Genomic DNA, 11,671 nt, shown 5'->3' on the forward strand with positions numbered 1-11,671 from the left:
GAGTCAGAGTATTCTTACAAAGCATATTTTTGTCTCTAATACACCCCCTTTGCTTGTCACTTGTCCAGGTGCTTCAGCTGCTGTCATTTAATTGACTCTTATTTTTTGTGGCTTGCAGGTGTAGCTATCCTGCGAGCATATAGCCCTGAGTCATCTTCAGATTCTGGCAATGAAACAAATTCCTCTGAAATGACTGAAAGCTCTGAACTAGCCGCGGCACAGAAACAGTCGGAAAACACTGCACGTATGTTTTTGACCACAAGTGAAGGCTACCAACCGCTTGTGGAAGAGCAGACTGAATTTCCCATCGCTAAGAATCAGGCTGGAGGGCCAGGCATGAAGCCCTCACAGCCTTTGGCTGGTCGTCAGGCTGCAGAGCTACAGTCAAAAGTTGTGCCTTCAAAGCAGATTCTTCATTCAGATAACATGGAAATGGAGCCAGAGACCATGGAAACAAAATCTGTCACTGATTATTTTAGCAAATTGCACATGGGATCCTTGGTATATTCTTGCACTAGTAAAAGGAAAAATAAGATGACAGACAGTGAAGTAAAAGCACCCTCTGATGGCAATGCTACTGTGAAAAAGCAACAGGGAACTAAAAAAGCAGAGACTGATGAAGATCTAAAAGCTAAATTTGGAACTCTTTCAGCAAGAGACAGTCAACGCCTAAGCACTTTTAATGTGGAGAGAACTGCCTTTCGCCAAAGATGGTATGCTGCCGATGATGGGGCGGCAGATAAGCCAAGCCCAGAAACAGTGAACGGGAAGACTTTTCCAAGAGGTCCTGTCCTTGGTAAAACAGAAACTGACTGTAAGGATGAAGTGGATCCTGAGGTGGATCAGGATGATACCTCAGGGCTTAGCCAAGGCGAAAACTTTCTGTCAGATATGACGCCCGTGTCTTCAGCCAAAGACCTAAATGACGCAGAGGATACTGATTTATCTGCAGATGACCATCCTTCAAAGCTTCCAGAAGCTGAGCAGAGCGTGGCTAGACTTTGTGAGTATCACTTGGCTAAGCGCATGTCATCTCTGCAAAGTGAAGGCCATTTCTCACTGCAAAGCTCTCAGTGCTCTTCAGTGGATGCAGGATGTAGCACAGGCAGTAGCACGTGTGCTACCCCCGTTGAATCTCCTCTTTGTACCTCTGATGTTAAGCACATTATCTCTGACCCATCAATGAAAGGCATTGCCTATATTCCAGCAGATGAAAGAGCTGCCATTCTTCCAAACCATGGAACGACATACAAGGACCTGCACCAGCAGCCCGAAGCTGTGTGTCACAGAATGACGGTGCCTGTTGTGCATTCAGCAATTAATGCTGAACCACTGTTTGGCACTTTGAGAGAAGGATGTCATCGGATCCCCAAGATAAAAGAAACTACAGGTACAGCAGTAATAAAGCGTTTCTTATGTTTTTAAAGTTACACATTAACGTTGAGGACTAGGTGAAATATTTGCATTATCTTTACCTGAAGCTACATCACCAAGCTGTAGCAGACAGTGGGATTAAACCTTCAGTGTATCTATTAATTTTACTTGTACATGTTCAGATATTCTTATGAGCTGCTTACATAGATCAATTTTTTAAAAAACCTCTCGTTACAGTTAAAAATATCTGGGGGGACACTGATGGAGAGGTCTCTATTCCACTCTTTAGAAGCCTCTCCAAAATTCACTTGAGTTCCAAGATACTTGTTAGATTATAAAATGACTTCACAAGGTATATTCATGTGGGAGAGAAAAACCTGTGATTCATTTATTATGTATCTTATATGCTATTTTAGCAGATTGTCAAAAACATGCCAGTATGAATAAAAAGCTCTAAATGTAAGGATGAGAAAATGTCACTACCTTATTAAGCACGTATTTACTTCACCATCTGATAGTAGGTGTTTCCTTAAAGAATAATTTACATATAGAACCATTAGCACATTTTAAAGTTCTGGTTTCAAGAGATTTTATGAACTTGCTGTTATTAAAAAATCCACAGTTTTTCAGAGACAGCATTGTAAATTCTTTCAATTGGAATTTAAATGTTTCCCTCTTCCTGGATTGCAACCCACACGTAGCAGTAGCGTGTGAATGCATGAAAATCCAAAAGTGGAACAGACTAGGAGCTAGAATGAGAAATGTTATTTCTCTGCCAAAAAAAAACACATAACCAAACCAAAATTACCATGAATGCATCTTTCCATGCCTTCTCAGCTGTTGTTAAAGAGGGTATTTCATTCTGAAAATATTCGTCTAATTAATAGAAAACAAGCAATACATGTATTAGGGAAGATTCAGGCTGTTTTATAGATGATTTTCTATTCCTTTTTTTTAAATAAGTCTGCTGTAGTGGAATGAAGAATTAACTGTTCATAAGGTATAATTCGTTGATAGATTTTAAAAGGCATCTTAGTGAAATACAAAAGACATGAGGAGCTAGCAATGAATTTTTTGAGAAATATTTTGAGGAATGGAGACCACTAGGATATACCAGGAATCCGTTTGTCCTGACTGTTAAAGATATTTAAAAGTTCAATCTCTGAATATTATCAGGGTGATGCTTAATTATTCTGTCTGCTCTTCTACTACCCCTAGTGTAGCTTTCACAGAGCCTGAAAAGGGAAGACAAGGAGGCATGCCTACAGCTTTTCCTAGACAGCCTCTAGCTGACTCCATCATGCTATCATCCATGCTATCAGAATCAAAGGTGCCAAGTCAAAATCAAGACTCTTGTGACATTCCCAAAGTAAATCAGGCTTGTGGGGCAACAGTTAGTTTACGGCCATATGACATGATAGGAGGAAGCCTCAGGATGCCGCACAACAGGAAAGTGCTGAGACGCAGCAGCAGCATCACTGGAGGATCTGCAGGCATTGAGATGCTGTTTGAAAAGAAGGCAGCCGCAGCCAGCTTGAAATGCCTGGACGTCACCCAAAGGGATGAATCCAAATCAGAGAGAAGGGTGGAACTCCCCGTGGGCAGAAAGCTGTCCAAAAGTTATTCCCAGAGTTGTGTGTATGTCAGCACTGATAGGAAGGACAGTAAGAGGTGTTTGGGCACAGGCACCAGTCAGAAGGACTCCAAGCAGTGTCGAACGTTGCCCTTGCGGAAGCTGGACACCAGCACCTGGAGGTGTCGTGGCCCCTTTAGCTATTGTTTCCTAAGCAGAGGAAACGATGACAACGATGATGAAGATGACCGAGACAGCCATCAGCTCTCAGGTCTCTTCGAAACACAGATCCCGTGTGAGATTGCAGAACCAGTTGTTCAGTCGTTTTCCAGTGAAAATGAGCAGAATGTCTTGGAGTCCCCAAAAGCTGCTGAGCCCCCTCAAGATGAGGCAGTCAATGTGCACAAGAAGAACAGTGCTGACGTCCAAGGTGGCCAAATTGATGTGAATCTCAACGATGTGGCCTTCAATGCACGAATCATGAGAATAAATGTGATAAAGGAGAAGACTTATGCAATGCCTGATGGATTTATTGCAGCACAAAAGGATGCCAATGAGCTACTCTCACTGGTCCGAGCAAGTATGGGCAAGAGAGAAGATTTACATCCAGAAACATATGACCTTAAACTTTCTAAGTACAAACAACTGTTATCTGTGGAATCGAGACAGTTGGGAAGTGCCTGCAGGAAAATGGCCATGGCTGATAAAAGCCCTGAGGAAATGCTTTTAGCTATGACTTCCAGCTTTCAAGTACTCTGTTGCTTAACAGAAGCCTGCATGCGTTTAGTTAAAGTCATGAACTCTGAAACACAGCAGCAGGAAATTATAGCTAAGATAGACGAGGTTGTAATAAACTACATTTGTCTTCTGAAGGCTGCAGAAGCAGTGTCAGGCAAGACCTCCAGTGATCGTAGCATTAAACTCTTGGCTCGACATTCGACTACCATGGCCGCTATTGTAAGCACACTAACACGTTCTCTTAAAATGCTTTTAAACAAATAAAATACAAAAGTCACTTCATAATCTACCTTTGCAAAGCCATACATAAAAAACTTTTATTTACTGTATGTGTATGAACTAATGTAACAAACTCAGCTTTCTCTGTATATTTTGTTATTTTATATAAAATAGGTATGAGATTAAAAAAAAAAAGTTAAAATACCAAACACTGACAAAAGTAATGACCAGATCTGTCCTTCCGTTTATACAAAAACAAAGGCCAAAAAAACCCTCTCCCCAAGACCAGAAAAGCAAACAGAAAAAGTCCCATATAAGAGCAAATTGATGTTTGGCTATTTTTCATATAGTCAAATTTATGGTTGTATGAAGTGAACTTTTAAAGCCTGTTATGTCAATGAAGTTGTTTTCTGTTTCATCCAAGTCTTCGCTTGGAGAACGCTCCATGTTTAGAAATGAGAAATTAAATCATAATGTATATAACACAATATTTAATGTTTTAAAATTATAATTTTTAAGCATTGAAAATAGCAAAAAGACATTTAAAATCCAAAAGACTATTATAACTTACTAGAGAATATATATATAATAAATGACTCTTTTGTTCATATGGCCTGAATTACCTGATTCTTCTTTTCTAGGAAATTCTGTGTTAAAAAAAAAACAAAAAAGTTTTGAAAATACCAGCTTCAGAGGGTATCTGATGTATTGAACATTAGTGTTGGCATTTTAGATAGTAAAGGTAGCTGTGGAAGACAGAGGATGCAGAAACCAGAGTGGTGGTAGTGTTCTCTCCAAAATGGAAGGCTGATGCCATACTGGTCAGACCAGAATGTATAGGGCAGGTCTACACACTCCTTTCCCTGGTAAATGAGAGAGAGGACCGTCAGGACGTTCCTATGCTGTTTACTGTTTCATCATATATTTATGGTGCGTCTGAACAACACAAACTGCATCTATTTTGTTAAATATTTTATACTTCATATTTTATGATTCTGAATGTTTAACTGTAAATAAGTTAGAAATAAAATGAAGTTTTCAGAATACAATAAATATCTCTGAAATATTTCCAGCTAGAGACAGTTCTCTGAGTAATGACAAAGGTAATTTGTGAATAATCTCTCTCAGCTGAACCTTTCTGGAAAACATTTTGTAGTCTTGTGTTTGAGAGACAGCCAGAGCGAATGCTCTTGGTTTCACCTGGCAAATAGGCACCAGAGCACCTGTTAAACTTTTCAGTCATCAAGGAGCAGCAGCCCTTGTGAAAAGGGCAGAATACCATTCTCCAAACTGATGTAGGTCATTTTCATCTGTTTCTCATAATGTCACACAGAGTATAAGCACTCTCTTTTGAAAACTTACCCATTCAGTTGAGGCACGTGTGAAGCTCTCTGTGTTGAACTAGAAATACTAAACCAACAAAATCAAGTTTTTGCTAAGGAAATATTTTATTACATGGAGTGATGCACTTCACTATGAAACCAAGATGTGCTTTTTCCTCTGACTGCAGAGAAACATCTTCAGAAACGCAGTATCAGGAGCTTAATCTGCTGTCTGTAGGAAAAAAAATCTGGTTTCTGAGACTGATTCATTTATCACGCAGACCCACTCCTGAGGGCTGCTCAGAGGTAGGCTGCAGCCTGAATGAACGGTGGTGGTGGGTGACAACAGCCTGTCCCCTGCGGTGCTCACACTCGGTGCTCTCGTTGTGGAAGCCCAGAGAATGGGGCTGGGGGCACTGCTCTTTTGCTGCAGGTATCGGTGAAATTCTTCCTGTGTTTTTTGAGTATTTCATACTGGGGGAAAAAAAAAAAAAGCTGAATTTCTGTACTGCTATGTGTTCCTTGACTGCTGTGTGAGTTGATGTAAAAATGTCATCAGTGATTTGGAAATACTATGTTTCAAAAATAGATTTAAGATCGTCACAACTAAGCATCGACATAGATCATAGGGATGTGGCACTTTCAGGGTTGCTAGTGCAGTCCTTTTCATTCCATTTCATAAATTGATCTGACTTTCTTTCAAAGGTAAGTGGATTTCTTTTGACCTTACTGTTTAAGAACTTTTCTGATTGAAAACCTGCTCCTTTTGCTCCCTAAAGTTAACTATGGTCCTTTTTTCTGGCAATATTTTTTTTCTTTAACTAATGGAGTTTTTTCTTCTCCTTTTTAATGCATTTTTATAGAATATAGAATAATTTGGGTTGTAAGGGACCTCTGGAGTTCATCTAGGCCAACCCTTGCTCAAAGCAGGTCTAATCAGATCAGGTTTCTCAGGGCTGTTTCAACTTGAGTATTGGTCACCCTCTAAGGATAGAGATCCCACAGCCTCTTCAGCACCTGCTCCAATAATTGACAATCTTTACGGTTAAAAAATAAAAATTCTTTATGTCTAATCGAATTTTCCATTTTCCAACAATATCCATTGCCTTTCATCATATCATTGTGCACCCTTTAGAAGAGTCAGGCTCTGTCTTCTCTGGTGTCCTTTCATCAGGTAGCTGTAAACGGCAATAAAGTCTCCCCAGATCTTTCTCTTCTCCAGGCTGAGTAAAACCTGTTCCTTCAGCCTTTCCTTGTATATCGTGTGCTCTAGCCCCCAACCTGCATGGTGACCCTCTACTGGACTCACTGGTGTGACTTCATAAACAAGTACCATGTCCCTGTCTCAGTTTTGATAAGTAGAATCATCTAGCCAAGCTCTCCAAGTCACCTCTTTGAAAGCAGCTTCTCTTTCCCTCAGAATTTCAGATATCCCCATCCAGTACCATGTGAATGTCTTTTTCATAATATTTCCACACAGAATTATACACAGGCTTTTAAATGCTCTCTTATGAGGATTTTGTACAATGGCACAGCTGCTGGAAATAATTTGTCTGCAGTCTCCTAGGTTCACATGTTTTCACAGGCATGTTAAGTTGGTGTCTCACAATCATCCTTTGTCAGTGTTTTCATCTTTCTTCTGCGCTCCAGGGAGACCTTATTGGGGCCTTTTGATTCTTAAAGGGGGCTTATAAAGAAGCTGAGGACAGACATTTTAGTAGGGCCTGTTGCAATAGGACAAGGGGTAATGGTTTTAAACTAAAAGAGGGTAGATTTAGACTAGATATAAGGAAGAAATTTTTTATGATGAAGGTGGTGAAACACTGGAACAGGTTGCCCAGAGAGGTGATAGGTGCCCCCTTCCCTGGAAACATTCAGGGTCAGGTTGGAGGGGGCTCTGAGCAACCTGATCTAGTTGAAGATGTCCCTGCTCATTGAAGGGGTTGGACTAGATGACCTTTAAAGGTCCCTTCCAACCCAAACTGTTTTATGATTCAGTGATTCTGCTTGTCTTGTCCAGCTAAGAAGATCTCTGGATGATAATAGAGATAATTGTTAGTGATTCTGAAGTGAATGACCTTGCACATCAGTTGCTACTGAATTATAACATATTTCTGTTAATCTTCAGCATTAAGGTGTCCTTGTTTTCCTGTATGGCATCCTAACTGATCCTTGCATTAATTGTGTGTCTCAGCTTCATGTCATCAGGAAATGTTATCAGTAAATACCTACTTCTTTCACTAAGTCAGTAAAAAAATAATGAATAAGATACTGTCATCTGGAATATACTATACTTTTATAATTTTTTATATGTACACTGTATGTTCAGTATTTTTTTTTAACTTGACAACGTGACAGGCATCTTCAAGTCCCTGGGTTCAGGCTTTTTTCTAAAATAATATTTGCCAAAGTTTGACATTTTGAAATTAAGAAACAAAGCTGCATACCTACATTTCTTTTCCTTCTATTTATTGAAACTCAGTGAATTCATAATCACTGAAAGAGCCAGAATGCTTGGTGATGTCCTCACTGCTCAGCAGAGACGTGAAATGCTCTCTCTTACACTAGCACATTACTTGAAGCTAAGAAATGGGCTCCTGTCACTTACACAGTTAATAATTAAGAGACATCCTATGACTGCACTGAAATCCAGTTAAAGTTAACAGTATTTTATCAGGGATTAATTTGGCTCGATAGAGTATAGCTGTGGCATTGTAGCAGCATATGTTAAAGGCCAGCGCCCCATTGCACTAAGCACTAAACTGGTACAAAGTGAAAACTCAATTCATGTCACAAGTAGCTGATTGTGGAGCATGTGGCACTAACATTAACCAGTCTTCATAATTTGCCATTCCAAGTTGAGGAGTAGCTGTTCTATGCAAAAAGAAAGTGATTGCAAGCAAAGTGATCGCAAGCTTCCATTGTGCTACCGCTGGAACAGCCCTTGTGTGTTATCAGAGCTAGATTTGGCCAAAGTGATGGAGATCATGAGGCACTCACCATTTTAACAACAAAAAAAAAGGTAATTACATTTTCCGGTAGGTGTTCTCAAAGTGAAATCTGCAATTTTCTGTCAGCACTGAAGGAATTTGGGAGACACTGATGGTTGAAAATTCACGAGACTTGTTAACAACACTCCCTTTGGAGGCTTTGAAGCAGTGGGTTCTGGTGAGAGCAAATTTAGGCTCACAAGATCTGCGAGTGAATTTCTGATTTCATAGAGAAAAAAAAAGGCAAACTAACCTAGCAGCCTGTTGCACTATAGCAAATGTAAACCTTTCAGTGTTGATTTTGAAGTGTGCTTCTATTCTGAAGAGAGGATTGTGGTATTAATGGCACATGTTTATACAATAGGCCATATTTTGTTGCATTTTAAAGTTTGTCATTCTGAGAAAAGTTATTTATTCTTAGCCTGCAGAGTTAGAGGAGTGAAAACTAATGGGATATGTCTCCTGCTCTACTAAGAAAATCCTCTAAATTATATTTTTGTAAGTGGTTGTCCCTTCAGACTGGGTTTATGTGGACCTTATTGCTCAGGTTTGGGGGATATTTGCTTTTTATGGTATCTGCACTTGCAACCATCTTAGTCTCAGCACTTTATATTTGACACGTTACCTAGAGCTATTTCATTTTTTCTCAGATGCCAACCTAGTTATTTATTGTTTATTTAATCTTCATTGGTGTCTTATTTCAAGATAATCTTTTTGCCTTGTCTGATATGTGATATTTGAATTATATCTTGTTACCTGTATAAGAAATGCCTTTACTGCCTTAGAATAAGACACACACTTGTGTGATCCCTTTACCATACTTTTAAAGGTGGAATGGGAGGATATCAGGAGCTTAGATAGTAGCCTGAGAAGCCACAAAAGCTTCTTCTCATCCATGAGGCCAAAACCGCCAAACACTAATTTGGCCAAGTTGGAATGCTTGCCACCATCCTTGGCACCAATGAGGGCCTTTCATGCTGACACAACCAGAAATAGTTGTCCTAAGACTTGTGCTCAAGGAGGCACTTCCCCCTAGCCTTTTCATCATGATAAGATGAAGGCAGGACCTCCAAATCTAAGTGAGCAAGGGATTATTGCACAAAGTCCCTAAGTCATCATTGCTGTTCCTTGAGGCATGAGAGCTTTCTCTTGTGGTGACAGCAACAAGGCAGTTTCCACTGGGAATGACCCTTAAATTTTTTCCACCTTTCCAGTAGTATTCGATGTGTTTGCTTTGGGTTTGACAGTCCATTTGGGCAACAGATCAAACAGGTACTAGCCAAAGGACTGAAAGCTTCACATCAGTGTCACGGAGTTTCACTGCATCCGAGCTGCATGCAAGGCTTTCCATCGTATCTAAAAGTGTTCACTCAAGTAAAGACATCACCACTCAACTATCTTTTTTTAAACTTGTTAACTTGGAGGGGGTGTGCATAGGTTTTCTTTCTCCCAGAATTTGATTAGCTCTTGCCAGAGGGTCACATAGAACTAGACTCATATATTAGTAGTTCATCTACCAGGCCCTTCACAACTTTCTCAAAAAGCCTGTCAGCTCTACCAGTGGATCTATCAGGAGTATAGGTATCAGCTGACATTAGTAAGTTTGTGTTCCACAATACTAATTTCACGCTTTCTTGAACAATTTTTCATGTGTCTTCAACCCTTTAATGGGAGTAGTTCAGCAATCAGGCTGCCTCTTGGACAATTGCCTGACAGTGTGGTTAAAGCATATACTCCAGGTTCTGTGTTCCCACTGTCAGTCAAGGTAAGGCAGTACGAAGGATGCCCACTGCAGTGGTGAGGCAGAATTTTAATATCAAGGCCTGCTCCCTTTCTCAAAGAGATTTCTGATGCTACTCCTGTACCTGTTATTACAGAATGTGGGCTGTTTGGCTCATCTCAGTCTTGGAATGGTTTTCTCCATGCTGCAGATGCAGGAAGGCCCATTCTTTCGGAGACAGCCTTATAAGTAATGGAAGGGAATTCACGTTATCAACTAGGTTAGGCTTTTGAGTTGATGTGTTTGTTGCTTTTCCTTCCCTTCCCATCAGTTCAGACTCTTCTGAGCTACCTGAGGTATCTGAATTAGTCTGGTCCTTTACTGTAAGTTCCTTACCCTTACTGAAGTCAATTTAACATCCATCTCAGACTTAAGATCTAAGATTATTGAGATGTTTTCCTCCACCAGGCAAGTGAGTTACGGAAATTTGAATTTTGTGGTCCACATTCTCATGAATTCTCCTTCTCCAAAAAAAAAAAAAAAAAAAAAAAAAAAAAAAGTGGCTTTCTTTTTTGTCTTATTCTCTGTTAGGAGAATGAGATAAATTCATAGTGCTGTGGTTCCTTCTTTGACCTTATTCTTTGAAGACAGATCATCTCTTAAGATGCAGCCATCGATGGTGTCTTAACGTCACTTTAGGTTTTCCTTCATGTTCCTTTATGCTTCCAAGAAGCATGCTTTAATTTGTACCAAAAGATACTCCTTTATATTTGTAGTCCTGACTTTCTGAGAACATACAAACTGTGTATATCTCTGACAGATCCAGTGGTTACCTAGATGGATGGTTTCTCTTTCAGTACTTGGTATAAAATCTAGGAATTGGTACTTGAGTATCCAGCTTTTGTGAGACTGTTGAGTTACTGAACTGCTATATATCTACCATTCATTCTTTCCCCAGGCACATTGCCATCTCTGATGAGCTGCCTCAAGAGTTGCTACAGCACATGGTAGAGTCAATTTAGGAGTGCTGTTTGCATGAGGGACATCAAGAACCTGCTAGATAATTTATGTCAGGTAGTAGTATAAAGTCGCACAGTGTGAACAAATGTGGATATTAATTTGAGGAGGGGGGGGACGGGGGGAAGACATCCTGAGTTCTATTAGCAGGGGTTCCTTCTATGTTTTAAACAGTGTCTTTGTGGCTGAGAAAGAATTAAAATGGTTTATGGCATGCTATGTTTTTTATGCTCTTGTGCCAAAGGTGATGACAACAGTGTGAATACATCCTCCACGGTTACTGCAAAAGGAAAATTTCTGCAGTCTGGAGTGATAAGGTGTAGGTGTACCCTCAGAACAGATTTATTTATAGATCATGCAGCTTAAAGAAGACTAATTACTGGTGAGCTTTGTTTCTTTCTTGGTCAATCTCTATTCTCTATTCCACCTGTGAATTACCATTAAAGGATAACAGGACAGCAGTCTGTATCAACAAAGTTAGAATTAAGACTATAATAATTAACAGTAGTATTGTTATTTCTTACTATAAGCAAAAGGCCAAAAGAAGATAGTTGCCTGTAATACAGAATTTGCAGAGAACTGGTAACAACAAATATAGAAACGATTTTTATATCATGATTTGATACAGGAAACACTGAAATGTTACAAATGGGTTTTATAGTGTTTTTCAAGTTGCTCTTCAGAGAGAAAAGATGTTTTGTAAATCCTTTTTGGCAGT

The 11,671-nt window shown here is 39.7% G+C and overlaps 1 protein-coding gene across 4 annotated transcripts in view; it reads left to right on the forward strand.

The window, feature by feature from the left end:
* FRMPD4 (FERM and PDZ domain containing 4) overlaps positions 1 to 4,953 on the forward strand; it is a 357,231-nt gene extending 352,278 nt beyond the window's left edge. For 3 of the 4 annotated variants that reach the window (XM_032986921.2, XM_032986922.2, XM_042788834.1), the window contains exons 16-17: positions 119 to 1,390; positions 2,598 to 4,953. In XM_032986921.2, the coding sequence (XP_032842812.2) occupies positions 119 to 1,390; positions 2,598 to 3,949 (2,624 nt within the window). In that variant the 3' untranslated portion in view covers positions 3,950 to 4,953. Of the gene's footprint in view, positions 1 to 118; positions 1,391 to 2,592 lie in introns of all 4 variants that reach the window. The other variant, XM_032986923.2, reaches the window with a different exon arrangement.
* The last annotated feature ends 6,718 nt before the right edge of the window (positions 4,954 to 11,671 follow it).

Source organism: Tyto alba, unplaced genomic scaffold (genome assembly GCF_018691265.1).
Source record: "Tyto alba isolate M040663 unplaced genomic scaffold, T.alba_DEE_v4.0 Super-Scaffold_14, whole genome shotgun sequence".
In the NCBI taxonomy this organism is placed as follows: Eukaryota; Metazoa; Chordata; class Aves; order Strigiformes; family Tytonidae; genus Tyto; species Tyto alba.